At 52.0% G+C, this 14,294-nt stretch overlaps 5 protein-coding genes across 5 annotated transcripts; 4 read left to right on the forward strand and 1 right to left on the reverse strand.

Moving 5' to 3' along the window:
* Window positions 1-536: 536 nt before the first annotated feature.
* CPAR01_10208 (uncharacterized protein) lies at window positions 537-683 on the forward strand (the record flags this gene model as incomplete). Its single annotated transcript, XM_060494470.1, has 1 exon — window positions 537-683. One exon carries the CDS (start codon window positions 537-539, stop codon window positions 681-683), a length of 147 nt encoding a protein of 48 aa, XP_060346652.1.
* A 1,345-nt stretch (window positions 684-2,028) lies between these two features.
* CPAR01_10209 (DHHC zinc finger domain-containing protein) lies at window positions 2,029-4,145 on the forward strand (the record flags this gene model as incomplete). Its single annotated transcript, XM_060494471.1, has 2 exons — window positions 2,029-3,321; window positions 3,372-4,145. The coding sequence occupies 2 exons, from the start codon at window positions 2,029-2,031 to the stop codon at window positions 4,143-4,145; spliced, it is 2,067 nt and encodes a 688-aa protein (XP_060346653.1).
* Window positions 4,146-4,734: 589 nt separating this feature from the next.
* Window positions 4,735-5,718, forward strand: CPAR01_10210 (uncharacterized protein; the record flags this gene model as incomplete). Its single annotated transcript, XM_060494472.1, has 1 exon — window positions 4,735-5,718. One exon carries the CDS (start codon window positions 4,735-4,737, stop codon window positions 5,716-5,718), a length of 984 nt encoding a protein of 327 aa, XP_060346654.1.
* A 775-nt stretch (window positions 5,719-6,493) lies between these two features.
* On the forward strand, window positions 6,494-7,591 carry CPAR01_10211 (uncharacterized protein; the record flags this gene model as incomplete). The annotated part of the gene is made up of 2 exons (XM_060494473.1): window positions 6,494-6,660; window positions 6,712-7,591. 2 exons carry the CDS (start codon window positions 6,494-6,496, stop codon window positions 7,589-7,591), a joined length of 1,047 nt encoding a protein of 348 aa, XP_060346655.1.
* Window positions 7,091-12,916, reverse strand: CPAR01_10212 (uncharacterized protein; the record flags this gene model as incomplete). The annotated part of the gene is made up of 8 exons (XM_060494474.1): window positions 7,091-7,249; window positions 8,017-10,001; window positions 10,669-11,003; window positions 11,106-11,261; window positions 11,328-11,552; window positions 11,616-11,748; window positions 11,839-12,032; window positions 12,099-12,916. 8 exons carry the CDS (start codon window positions 12,914-12,916, stop codon window positions 7,091-7,093), a joined length of 4,005 nt encoding a protein of 1,334 aa, XP_060346656.1.
* Window positions 12,917-14,294: the final 1,378 nt, after the last annotated feature.

A 14,294-nucleotide genomic window follows, 5' to 3' on the forward strand; every position in this document is an offset into this window, starting at 1 on the left:
CTTATCCTGGACAATTTGTCGCATCGGGGCTTGCGTGCTTGTCCTCATTGAAGTCTCACATTATGCCTGGCGAACATCTCCGTCAGCATCAAGATGCATCAGCAGCCTATATCATCGTGGTAGTGTCTATGCTCGATTGGCTCAAGATCGTGTGAGGTATTTTGCTTATCACACCTCAAGTATCGCCGAGAGCTTATGCTTTAGGGAGTCCGTGGATAGAATGGGAAGCAATGATGCTGATAGATCTACCGTCGCTCAGAAGAATGTGACTGTAGTTTCCGTCTTCGATAGCAACCATTCTAACAGGCTCATACCCACGAGGCTGGAGTATGTAGAGCGCGGTTCATCCGCAGAAACGTGCGTCGATTGTCAAAAACAGTCATATGGTGCAAACTGTCAGAAGACCCCAGATGGTCAGGGTATCCCATGTTTGAGCAGACAAGCCATAATGTACGGATAGTGAACGGGACCGCATTGGTGCTGACAATGGCGGCATAATCGCATTCTCCTACATGTTGAAGCAGTGAATTTCATGGATGAGGATCGGATTCAAGACGTCTCACTCACTGCGGTGCATGCTTGGATTGTGTGCGATTGGCCCTGTTCGTGCCGTGTCCCAAGCATTTCCCTGGCGATGCTGCTCGGACGAAAGCGTTCCGAGCGAGGACCAACCCAGCAGATGAAAGAGATCATTCCGGGAACCCTCAGCGTTGCAGCAGTTCAACGGCATTCAGCGAGAGGGCGAGACGCGTCTTAAGCCACGGAATATAAGCAAGACCAAAACAACGGTTTAGCATTCCTCACATGTCAGCGATGAGAGTGGAGGAACTGGAGGCTGAGAAACATCGCCAGTTTAGGTTCGTAGAGACTGGAGAGTAAATTAAAGGCTAGAACAACCATGGCCTGTGCGTTTTATGCTAATTGCTATCCCGTACTGGTGGTGTCCGACTGTCCGTAGGGCAAAGGCATCGAAGACGGGTACCTGAGCGAAAGACACGCTCCTTCGTCCGCCGTGCTCCCCATCTCATCACCCCGGCACTGCAGCCATCGCGGCGCCGCGTGCTGTTGGCCTGTTGCTGCTGTAGCAATTTAAAGCTGGGACCCAGATCCGGCAATTGTAATTAAATTGGCCTGGCCTAGTTGCACCGGCGCCTGCATAACAACGCGGCCAAAGCCGTTTCGCAGGGGGCTTGAGCGCAGGCACTATCGTGAAGAAGCCGTGATACAGGCGGAGGAATGTTAGTGATGACAGACGGCAGCTACATCCTGCACTATCTGAGCTTAACCAGATCAGGGTTCTATGCAACCTCCCACATGCACAAAGCACGGATACCCAGGTTATGCCGCCCCTTACATTGGGTCGCAGTATCCGTATGGTAAAGCCTTGCAGCGAATCCAGCCCAGCATACCCAAGAAAAACCCCCCCGTTCGACTTGCGCTGCGGTGCTCCAATCCAATCCTTCTCCGTCGCTGTTGGGCAATCCATGCCTGGACTGGGTCGCTTTCTGGTCTCGAAAAAGCAACACCAGGCACAAGACGAGACTCTGAGTCTTGTCCGACGTCTTCTTCGCTTCGCTCATTCACGGCTCGCTCGCCATCCCAACCTTCCTTTCTCCGTCTCTCTCTCCCACTCTCTCTACACGATACAATACGACAAACGATACCAATCGATTCACTCCCTCGCCTTAATACACGGGCCTTTTCCTATTCCTTTGCACGACCTCTTTTTAATACCACATTCCGACCGCAGACTTTTGCGCTTCAGCCTTTTCCAAACCTTCCACGATCCAGTCTCCGAACCTACCGAACCCTTCGTCCCGCGCGATAGTCATCACAACCTCACGTCAAAGCGCCAATTTCAAGACCGACCACCACCCTCCCCCCCGGCCGCTCTTGACAAACTCTTCTCCCAACCTCACGATACCCTTCTATCAACACGTCAAAAAAGCGACATGTTATAGTGGAGGAAACTTGCGAACTTTCCAACATCATTGCGCCGCCGATCCGCCTGCGACATCAGCGCTCAAAATGACTTCAAAAGAACAGGCCGGTGGGCCTAGCACGCCAACCGACGATGGCGGCTTTCCGAAACCCCAATTTCCTGGACGCTCCGACCGACCAGGCCCGCCGAGTATCATCTCGTCGCGAATGACCGACATCGCGTCCGACGACGGCGGGGATGCTGTAGCCCAGACCTTGTCCGAAAATCCGCGCAGAAAATCTGGTCTGGCTTCAGAAACTGTGTCACGGCCAGGGACGGCCAAGACAGGCATGTCTGGACCCCTCGAAGGCCGGAGACGGGGTCCGCCCCCACGAATGAATTACATTACCAGTCTCAACGAGAAGAGGGGAAGCATCGGAGGCGGTAGTACCGCTGGTTCGATCAGCAGCAGACCGCCTAGCTCGACAAGTCGAAGTCATGTTCCGTCTCTTACGTCTTCAGCCTTCTTTCGTCCCATGAGTTCCCAAAAGCTGCAAGCCCAGCGTGGTGGTTCACGACCTGCGACCCGTCAGCAACCTACATTGGAGGATACCGAACCTACACCCGAACACAACCAGAGTGCCGCCGCAGCAGCAGCTGTAGCCAGTGGAGGACCAAATGCTCGGCACAGCGTCATCTCAAACCCGGTTTCGAATCCCGTTGCGCGCCTCCAGCGGCAGCTTAGCGACGACGACAACATGAGACCACCTCCGTCTCGCGGAACCGAATACACCGACCAAGGAACGTACGATCGAATCACCGCCAACACGAGCCCGACTCATGGTCACTATGCTGCCGGTAGTATGTCCGAGAGCGTCACGCCGCTGCAACGGAACCAGCGCAATAGCCGAAACCTGAGCGTCAATGTCGACAGGGGCTTCAGAGAACGAGGCAATCAACCTAGCCCTATCAAATCGCCGCGATCTTTCCGCTCAAGTTTCTTGCTGCCAGGCAGAAGTGACCAGAACAAGTCTAACCGGACTCTACCTGGCGGCGAAAAGCTTTCATCGACCGCATCCACGCCGCAGCTCAACCCAGTAGACTCTTCGAGACCCGCCGACAAGAACAACTTGAAGAAGTCCAAGACAAACCTTGGCTATGTTTTCCAGTACTTCGAAGGCAATACTGTCTTCTGCTTGGGAGGGCGATTCCAGAACACCAAGCATCGGCCAGTCAACGTAGCCACTGGGCTGTTCATCATTATTCCCGCCGTCCTATTCTTCGTCTTCTCAGCCCCTTGGATATGGCATAACATCAGTCCTGCCATCCCAATCACTTTCGGATACGTCTCCTACATTTGCATTTCCTCGTTCCTCCACGCATCCCTGTCGGACCCAGGCGTAAGTTGTGACACACTTACTTCGGTAAGAATATAGCTAACCGCGCATAGATTTTGCCGCGAAACCTTCATGCCTTTCCACCGGCTGATTCGACAGAGGATCCTCTCCGGCTCGGGCCTCCGACCAACGACTGGACGCTGATCAAGTCAGCAGAGTCAGCCACGGCCGCCATGGAAGTTCCAGTAAAACATTGTAGAACATGTAACATTTGGCGGCCTCCTCGGGCTCATCACTGCCGACTGTGCGACAACTGCATCGAGACCCACGATCACCACTGCGTTTGGCTCAACAACTGTGTCGGAAAACGCAATTACCGATATTTCTTTGCTTTCGTCTCCTCGGCAACCTTCCTCTCTCTCTACCTCCTTGGCGCCTCTCTAGGCCAAATTCTCGTACACATGCACCGATCCGATATTTCCTTTGGTAAATCCATCGACGACTTCCGCGTTCCCTTCGCTATGGTCATCTACGGCTTCATTGCCTTCTTATACCCTGCTGCCCTCATGGGCTACCACATCTTCCTCATGGCTCGAGGCGAAACAACGAGAGAGTACATCAACTCTCACAAGTTCATCAAGGCAGAGCGGTTCCGAGCCTTCACTCAGGGCAGCATGCTCAAGAACTGGATCGTCGTCCTCTGCCGACCGAGGCCTCCTACCTACTACCAATTCAAGAAGAGGTATATTGGTGGTGATCAACGCCTCGGTGCTCTCCGGGATCAGAAGGTCGACATTCAGGGTATGGAAATGCAGAACGTCAGACCAACGACAGGGTTTCAAGGACCCGTCTCCTTGCGCAACGAAACAAGCACTACCGCGACATAATTACCCATTTCTTTGATTGTTTTCTGCGTGGCGTTGTTTAGGAGCCATCATACGTTTAAACGGATCCTGGATACCTGTAATGTATGTTTTCTATTATACCCGGCTTTACCTATCAAAGCAGGTAAACAGACATAAAACGCCGGTTCTCTCCCTTGAGGCAGGGGACGAGAGCCCGTATTATTTTTCATCGCGGCAATGCGCTACGATATCGGAGCCAGTACATAGACGTTTGGCGCAAATTACTGCGCTTGTAACAAATGCTAGTTCATACCCCGAGCTGAAAGCTTCCATATTCGCGTGACGTGTGTCTTTAGTTCCTGAATCACAGCTGCTTGCCTTTGGCAATCAACGATCAAACACGCTTCCACATCACCACTATGCTCAAACAAGCCGAGACTGTGAATCACTAATTCGTGCAACCTTTGACAAACATATAAATAGGCTTGGCACTTTGCCATATCACCTACCTCGGAATTCCACTTAAACACCGGACAACAGGAACAACAACCAACAGCATCAGTCAACAGAAAAGAAGCTCTTGAATCCTCAGAAGTTTCATATGGTCTGGGCCGAGAGCGATCAAGATACAATGGCCTACGTATTCGACGGATACTCCGAAGCCAGCTCCGATCGGAACACACCTCGCGGCCAGCAAGGCCCTGGCTCTGGAGGGGGAGGAGGCCGTCAGCAGCGTGGCTATGGGCATGGGGATATACCCGTCGGTGGCTTGCCTGGAGGGATCTACTACGGTACGGGTCGCTTTTACGAGGAGAATCTGCGTAACGAGCAGCGGCGGCGGCAAGAGCAACAGCAAGAACGAGAACAGAACCAACAGCGACACAGGCACGATCCACAATGGCAACCAGAAGAGGAAGGTGAGCAGCAGCATCAACACGATCAGCAGCAGCAGCAGCAGCAGCCGCCGCGGTATCCCGCTTTTGGTGGCTTCGGCCAAGCGAACGGCTCTGGACACGATAATGATCGTGTGAGAGAGGCTTCTGCTGCTGCGAGGGCGTTCCTTGAAGCGCTGCAGAGAGAGCACTGGCGGCGGAGACAGCAGCAGGCTGATGCCAGAGGCGGTGGATTTGGTTTGGGCCCTGGTGATGGGTTTGGGGAGATGGGTGACGATGACTTTGGGCCGACTGAGGAGATTCGGTTTGAGGATTTGTTTGGGGATATCTTTGGAAGTTTCGGTGGAGGCGGTGCTGGTTCGTTCGATCCTCGTTCCGGCCCCGGCTCCGGCTCTGGACCTGAACCTGACCAGGGCCGTACCGATGGGCCTGGCGGTCAAGGTGGTGGTGGGAGAGAAGGCAATCCCGGCCCCGAACCAGCAACTTCTGGACCCGGTAGGAACGGCGGTGCCTTCCGGCCGAGCTATGGACCCCCGCCAGGTCACTACGGAGGTGGATGGTACGGGTATGGTCCCGCGTTTGGGGAAGCGGCGCGTGCTCGACAGGGAGGGGCGGGGATGACCTTTGCTGATCTCTTTGAGCTTTACCAAAGCTGGCCTGGTCCGGATAATTCGTTTGGGGATTATGACGAGTCGGGAAATATGCCTCATGCATACTTTTGATCTTTGGGGGTTTGAGGCGTTGGTTGGAGTTGGAGAGTTCATGATGATTTAGGGGTACATCGAGAGTCGAGTACCAAGTAAGGCACTCGAGTAACTAGCCAAGCGTTCAATGTTCCTAGAAGTACAATGATGCGAACTGACTATGTCCCGGTGTGATACCTTGTCTTTGCTGGTGATACGGGTGATTCAATGTACAGACTGCGATCTCGATCATCTCATTCTGACCGCCGTCAAAGCGAACACCACTTTACGTGGATCACAGACACTGCATGGATCGCGTAGCTATAGAAGGGAATCGAGAGCCAAGTTGATTATTGTTAAGGGGATTTGCGGTCTTCGGATTCGGAGAGGCGCGAGGTCCACACAGCCTCCAAATGCTGTGCCCCCAACTCGGCGCAGCAGGGCGCGATCATGTCCATTTCTTTCCAACGATATGTCTTAAACATACCGTGCATGCCCACCCGGCTTACGGCCGAAGAAATCCCAGCCTGTGCAACCATCCTGCTGCCAACTTGAGAAGTCAACATCTCAAAATTGGCCTCTTCCCGCAAGCCCATTCGATCTTGCATGCTAGTGAACTTACCTAACTCGACAAGGCTGACATGAAATCTTGCTCACACACGCGTTGAGACTAGACGCTATATCCTCGATTGGGGAACTTTCAAGAGACTTAAATACGCCTTGTAATCACTCTCATCTCTTCATACTGCTTGGAATCTTGCTTTCTTCGTCCGGAGCTCGCCTACTATCCGTATCTCAGACCATAGCCCGCACTATGAGCACCCTCTCGAAGTCCCAAAGTGTCCGCGCGGGCAAGACATATGCAACTGAAAAGGATTGGCACCGTATGCAGCCTACTATCACCAAGCTCTATCGAGATGAGAATAGATCCCTGAGACAAGTTAGCGAGATCATGGAATCCCACTATCATTTCCATGCAACGTAAGTCAACATCAAATCACAGCTATAACTTTCTGACTGAACCTCGCCCAGAACTAAGATGTACAAGTCAAGACTGAGTACGTGGAAGCTAGACAAGAAACTTAAAGAAGCCGAAGTAATGGTGATGCTTCGACAAAAGGAGGACCGCGAAGCTGCAGGGAAGCGCTCGCAATTCTTTCTCCGAGGCCAAGAAGTCAACTGGGAACGGGTGATGCAGTATCTGAAACATAGACCCGACCTACAAGATACGTCTAGCGTCGATATTGCAAGATATCTAGATACGAGTTTAGACATCACATGCTCTACACCCTCGCCGACCTTACTCAAAAACGAAATTCCTCGTCGGATAGAACCGCATTCAGATCTGCGCCTGCTTGACAACTCCATAAGGATTATCCATTCCAACCTTGATGGGGCATTTGAAACAGGTTTAGTAGCCATTGACGGGCATGTTCTCTACGGACCAAACGGTGAACCAGCCAGGCAAAGGGTCCGGAAGTGGCACAATGACATGGCCGACGTACACGTACTGCTGAGCAGCAAGGAAACAACTGCTGCCTTCCGCCTTCTCAACAAGCAACTTGATTTTCTGAAGCATCTTATAAGGGAACAAGACCCCGAGTTGCTTTTACTAACATTCCACGACATCTTCGACCTGGAACCCAACCTCGCGGAGTCGCTCCTTGTCTTTGTGTGTAGGATGCACCAGGCCATATTTGGCGAACATCACCCCCTCAGCTTGATCTGGGACAATCTCGTTCGCTTCACTGCAAAGGCCCGCTTACAGGCTGTCTTGAGCATGGCCGCTTCCACCGCGAAGGAAATGGAGGCGAGGATGGGGGCCCAGTCTGCATACGTGGAGGCTCTGGAGTGTCTTCAGGTGGATGTGCATAAACAAACGGGCTCCAAGGATGCGTTCGGGAGTTCATGAGGTTGACAAGCCTCTAAGGAGAGCTTTCGCACGCTTGGAAGGGACCAACAACGTATAATGAAGAGTAGTTAGGATTCGAACCTCATCAAAAAAATTTAGCAGAAGTAGATTGACTACACAACTGTGTATTTCAACGGCACTTTGAAAATGTCAAGATGCTTAACAGATAGGTCTCTCTCGGCTAGCAGACATATCTCGTTGATCAAAACAGAGGTCTCTCTCGAAGCTATAAACTGTCGAAAGCTACTAGTGACAAGAGTACAGATTGGAGAAGAAAGAGTCTTCCTACCCTATACTTATCCCAACCGGAAACAACGCCTCTGCGGAACGAATGGAAGGCTAGAAAAAGGCAGATTCTCAGCACTTTGCGATTCGTGTGAACCCAAATCTTCGATCCTCATAAATGCTAGTAACCCGATTCTCACCGTGAGGCCAGGGACAGACTCAAGAACTATAGCGCACGTTGCGTGCTCCAGAGGCGAGAAGCATATTGCCGTAAGTTTTCGGTCGAGGAAGGTATCTTCGTATCCGAAGTCTGGGGTGAACTTGATAACAAACTCTCCTTTTCCATCAGAGGGTTTGCGTGTTGTTGGGAGATAGAACATGTCGTCGTGCGAGGTGCCTGAACGCCGTTTGATCTTCCGATAGCAGAGGGGCCCGGTCTGAAATGACCAGCATTCGATGTGAAGATACCTGGTACATTGCATGATTGACGAATCAAGACCACCAGTCTCAAAGAAGTCGGCCCATCCAACCATGTTGCCCTGAGGCGTTTCCACCCAAACCTCTGAGTCAAAGTTTTCTGTAAGTTCCACTAACTTGGGAGGCCTCAGATGGAAGTGGCCTTGGTGACCAAACAACGTCTTCCCATTCTGGGATACCCACGACCAGCTGGGAAAATCTGCCAACCTGGCATAGTTCTTTCCTTCAGGCCGAATCTCCCATTGGAGTCCAGCGAGAAAGGCGCGTCTTGAAGCAGTGGCGTCTACTACCAGCCAGCCGGAGGCGACTATCGGGATGCCCCAGTACGAAAAGCATCCTGGATTGACTCGTGACCATTTCTTCAACACTCCAGATACTGCAGCGAGTCTGTCGCTTGAGTATGTCAGCTGGCGATCGCAGTACTTTTGAAGTATAGCCCAGACACCGTCTGGGGTGTTGAGGAGAGTCCACTCGGGCCTCTCGTGGTGCTCCAGATTCCCCTGCAAAGCAAGAGGACGCGTGAGGTGTTCAAAGCACATCATATCGTGACACTCAAATGAGACCTCATAGTTGGAAAAGTAGAGTCTTCTCCTCGACAGACACGTCTCTTGGAACGTCCACCCCCGCGTGGACCACTTTGATCGGGAGATCTGGTCTAGTTGCCACTGGTGGCTGAAATTTGTGACGATTCCTTGCTCGCCGATTGTTTTGGTGATTGGAACATGTTGCGTTCGGCCGAGAGACAAGCCCGGCAGCCCGTAGCTCGGGTCTTTGGCGCCGATGGCGATGATGCTGAGTTCTGCGTCGCCGTAGATCTGGTCCATACTCTCCACCTGACTCATCTTGTGAGTTGCGTCGTCTTGCCAGATGCAATATCTATCAATCCAGATGTAGCGGAAGCCGAGTTTGATGGTGGCCCTCATGGCGTCTTGAATGACCGGCGGAAGGTCGTCCGGCAGACAGGGGTATGTGTACCTGTCTAGAGGCGCGACTCCCCAAACGTAGCTCAACGCTACGTAGCAATACCTAGTGGCTGGGTCTGTGTTGATGATTTGACGGGTCTCGCAGTCTATGAGCTTGAAGTGAGGGAGAGTCTGCCAGTCTGGGCTGGTACGACATGCATCGTGATGATTCTCGCATAGGTGTATCCACGATCGAACGAGGCCGTAGTCGATTCTCTCCTCGCGCAAGACTCTAGCTTGCATCGGAAGGTCCAGAAGAGGTCGAGTGGGCTCCAAGATAGCAGTGGATGCAAGAGAGACCAGACTTCCTGGCGCCTCTCGATGGGCGAAACGGATCCACGCTGTCAAGCCGCCACCAGCACTGGTATTGCCAAAGTACTGAGCGGATGCTGTCTTGTAGTGTGAGGGATTCATGACGAGAAGGAGTACGGAGTTGAAGTCTGGACGTTCCCCGCCATCTCCAAGCTTCGCCTTCTCAGCAAAGTTGTAGAGCAGATTGGCGGGGATCGCTAACATGATCTTCTCCTTCTCGGCCATCGGATAGCGGTTCAGGTTGAAGCCAATGGAGAAGACCAAATCACAGAACGGGCAACTTGGGATTATGCCTGGGGGGTATTGACTGATCCTATCCTCTCGGGTGAGTGGTCTCCAGTCTCCAACATGCTGGATGTATTTGGTCCAGCTGGTCTTGTAACTCTGAGCCGAGCCAATGGCCGGAAGACCGTCAAAACGAGCCGGGTCGAAGACTGCCTGAAGATTTAGCTTGGTGCAGTTGCGACAGAGCCGATCATCTGAAAACGACATTGTGATCTTGCTTGAGTGACTGTTAGTGTGTTGAGGTGCAGACGTGAGGTTGGCGAGGCTCTGGTATTCTGCCTGTCCAGCTGGGTGTTGGGCGTAAGCGCCCCTGTCACGACATTGCGTCCAATTATATCCACTTCATGCAGGAGTGGCTCGGCCAGCAGCGTCACGCGAGACATCGAATCCAGCACCCATGTATCACGCAAAGACCCAACTCAGCTCACGCAGGATGACAAGCTAAATTCGTAATGTGATCCTCGACTACGGGGGATGCCACACGTTACGCTGTTCTGTTTGGATTGAAATAGAGCGTATCCGTATTCAGCAATTGGTCCCAATTGCCTGGCATGGGCTGTGTTCCCGCGGCAAACACCCAGTCAAGATCCAATCTCATGTCCATATCAATGCCCTCGTGGTATTCTCGCTGCTCCCCTTGATGAACAGGAGATATGCTCTGAAAACTGCCTATGCTCTTCGACCCGGCCGGACTGTCGGTACGTGCTCGTTTCCGAGACGCCTGCTCGCTCTGCCGTAGGGTGCCGAGGCCGGACGGTAGCATGGCGTTACGTGACGGACATTGACTCAGCCGGCGAGAGCGCAACTCCCACTTACGTTGCAGCATGAGAAGAAAATCCCGAGACCGCTTGGCGCACTCCCAAGTGCCTGAAAGCTCCTCCAGAGCCCGGAAGCATACGCTCAAGTGTGTCGCCGTCTCCGTGGTCCTCTTCCGTCTGCGGCGGGATATAGATGCGAAGATGAGTATGATGGCTGCAGAGAAGATGATGGCCACGCCTTGGATATGAACTCGCTTGAGGGAGTATTGGCGTTCGTAAATGAGGATCAGCTTTGCCACTGCGGCTGCTGACTCAATGCACATTTGTTGCGCGTGCATGTAGCCGGGACCTTGAGGTGGCTGTGGTTGAATGTAGCTCGACGACATCCACGGCCTATGGGCATGTATCACGTTTTGATAATATTGCATACTGGGCACAAAAAGGTGAGCGAGAGCCGCATGGCGACAGGAATCAACAATGTGGATTTAAACTCACTGCAACAGAAGAACATGAGGAAGGAATGGTCCCTCTGAGTCTTCTAGATCGACTTGTATCGTACGTGGCAGGTTCTGCTTCCAAGCAAATAATATCGAGACAATCTTCTCGTTGTTGGCCTGTAATATATCCCGCGGAATCCGAGAGTTGCCGTATCTACCACGAGAGCATTTAGTTCCACTAAATCAGACAGAAACATTACTATTCGGGCGATTCACTCACAGCGTGTGACCAAGAGGCGCCATGATTTCGCACAACTCTATGCGGTATAGACTGATGACCTCAGTGTAATCCTGGATGGGTACTGGGGCGTTGCCGTTGCTAAGGCGCGAAACGTAAGGAAGCCATTGCTCGATCCGCCCATCTGATGAGTCTTCTGTTGGTTTCCCAACTGTGATATCATCCATGCTGATACGAAAAGGCCGACCTCTGTAAAATCCGAGCGTCCTTGAGAATTTGTAGAGTCAGACCACAGCCCCAACAATGTTGGCAGCGGCGCCAGAAGCTTACTGATCCATTGTGTATGCGCTCCAGAATACAGCGCGACGAAGCTCTGCTTCAGCGGGTTTAAGAACACCCTTGTCTACGTACGGTGTCATATCCTTGTGTAATGCCAAATCAAACGCGAGCCGAATCGCCATTGCTAGATCGAGAGCTGTTAGTTCCTCTTGTCTCATAGTCCACACATGTCACATGTGATAAGCTGGGGTGACTATACCACTATACAACCAACCGCGAGAGTCCCTATTCGCGCCTATCTCATGGCTACTAAGAACAATCATTGCTTGTACCGTAGAGACGGAAGGCGAGTCTAGTTCGATCTCTAAAAGAGTCTTGGCTCTTGCGGCGAAGAAATCCGGAAGAGACTTTGGGAAGGTTATAAAGCTCGGGTGATATCGTGTTTCGAAGGTAGCCCCTAACGAACACCTGCAAAAGGATTAGCATTATCAATCAACAAAAGAGTTGAGAGGTTGAAGCAATATTTGAACTAACATTGCATTTCTAAGTGCCTCGGAATAATATGGTGTGTCTTCCTCTCGCTCGTGCCAACTATGCTTCGCTTCGTCGTAAAGAGTCCTGTCGACTACATGCTGAAAGGGGTCCTGCCATGTGAAGTAAAGGTTGATCAGATGATCTTCGAGATCTTGCGGTACCTGTTTGCCGTAGCCCATGTTGTCGAGGTGTTCTTGGCCATCGTTGCGCACGGTTCGATCCACAGCCAAAGTATCGGCTCCCACAGGTAGTTCCATCAAGCTAAAGTTAGATGTTGGTCCGAAATAGGAGATATGACCATTGGGACCAATTTGGAGAGACCCTAGTCTATCAGATAACTGGTTGACTAGGTCCTCTTCCGTTGTGCCTGAGCCGGCATCGTCCTCTTCATTGTCGCTCAAAGCAGCCTCTCCGGAGTACGTGCTCAACAGAGGATGGCTGGTGGTCTGGACGCTGGCGATGCCACCACCATTTGTGATGATGTTATCGGCATTTTCAGAAGGGCTCCATTCCCAGTCTGCAATCGCTCTCGTTGTTAAGTTCAACAAACCGTCTTGAACCGGTGGTGCGAGCCCGACGGTCGCGTCATTGCCTAAGTTGAAGGAAGACGGGTCGAAAGGTAGTGAAAAGCCTAGGGGAAGTTGATCTGGAGGTAGTATGGTATTGTTAGATGGGACGCAGACTGCTGATGTTTGCGGCTCTAGGGACAAAGCTGGGTCAATCGGTGGTGTTTTGTCGCGTTCTATAGCCAATTGGGTCGTCGAAAGGCCTAGAGTGTTTAGTATCCGTGTCAGACTTTTGGCCTCTTCTGAAGGCATAGGCGGGAGTTGTAGCCCATTCTGATTGATAAACTGGCAAAGGTGGTCGACTCTACTCGACAGCAATTCGACTGCGACGCGCAGTGATAGCCTAGCGTTTGTAAGCCTTGACCAAAACGCTCGAAATCAAGAGACTGCAAAGAGAATCTAACTTGCGCTTGTCCTCTCCGGCTTGGTAACGGCACTCTCGGTGCTTAGTCCTGCAGTTGGAGCATGAAGGAGTTGCACCGTCACACTATTGACAATTTGTTACTAGGATGCCACAGGTTCTAGCCTGAAGCCATCGTCGTGATATCGAAGCTGGAGGATGGAAACTTGAGAACAAGGCTGGGGAAGGCAGCGCATACCTTGATCTTGCTTTCCCGACAGGAAATGCATGCCGTAGTGACATGTCTCCTCTTGGCGTCAGACTTCGATGATTGGGGCATACTGCCTTGCTCCTCTGGAATATGTGTTCCGGAATCTGTATTGAAGGTGTGGAGGTTGATGAAGTTTGGCTGGGGTAAATTCGAGAGATGACGGGGCGGTGGACACTTCTTGGCCGCACCGAGGCCCACTAGCAGAAGGACGTTCTTTTACAGCATGTACCCAAGTGTGCTAGCTACCTGGCCCATGTGGCTTTGTAAGTTGCTTCGGTCGTGTTCGTACCGGTAGCGCTGACCGCGGGGCGCGTAGGCGCCAGGTCCAGATGTACAGGGGACTTGCTGGACGCTAAAGTGACTATGTTGTACCGAATGAATGTGCGCTAAAGTTCACTCCAAATGTGGTCAACAACACACCGGACGGTCGTGATACTATTCGATGAGCTTTTCATTGGGATAGACGAAGACTGTTAGATGTACTCCAATGCTTGGGTGCTTGTAGTGAAGATTATCAATCGTACCTGGGAGCAAAAGACCATTCTCATTAAAGTCTCGTTGCGAACATGGGCTCTGCGTAGGTATCCGAAGCATGGATCAAGAGCATCTCAAGCACACATTCGCAACCACAGACTACTGGCCACTTGGACATGAATCAAGGATCTACGACTTTAGGATTACACTTCGTGTATCTAAATCGATGACCGAAACACGTAGTAACGCTACTCACCTAGGCAAAGCGCTATTGAGGCAGTACTAAGTCAGCTCGCACAATCCGGCATACCGAGTCGTCCATCCTCATTCTAATGAATCGTAGCAATAGAGTAACGACAGCTGGCCCGTGCTAAACCTTAATCTTATTCAAAGTATACGAAAGAAGGCCGGTGTCTTGCCTCTAGACATGAAGTACTGGCGTGTCCGAAAGAGCCGACCCGCGGGACTCCCCGAGTCACTCCTCTTCAGATTTTCGACATGACGGGGATCTCGGTTTCTGAGACGGCTCCCCAGCGCAAGGATTG

This window comes from Colletotrichum paranaense, assembly GCF_030867605.1.
Source record: "Colletotrichum paranaense strain IMI 384185 chromosome Unknown Scaffold_8.1, whole genome shotgun sequence".
Taxonomy (NCBI): Eukaryota; Fungi; Ascomycota; class Sordariomycetes; order Glomerellales; family Glomerellaceae; genus Colletotrichum; species Colletotrichum paranaense.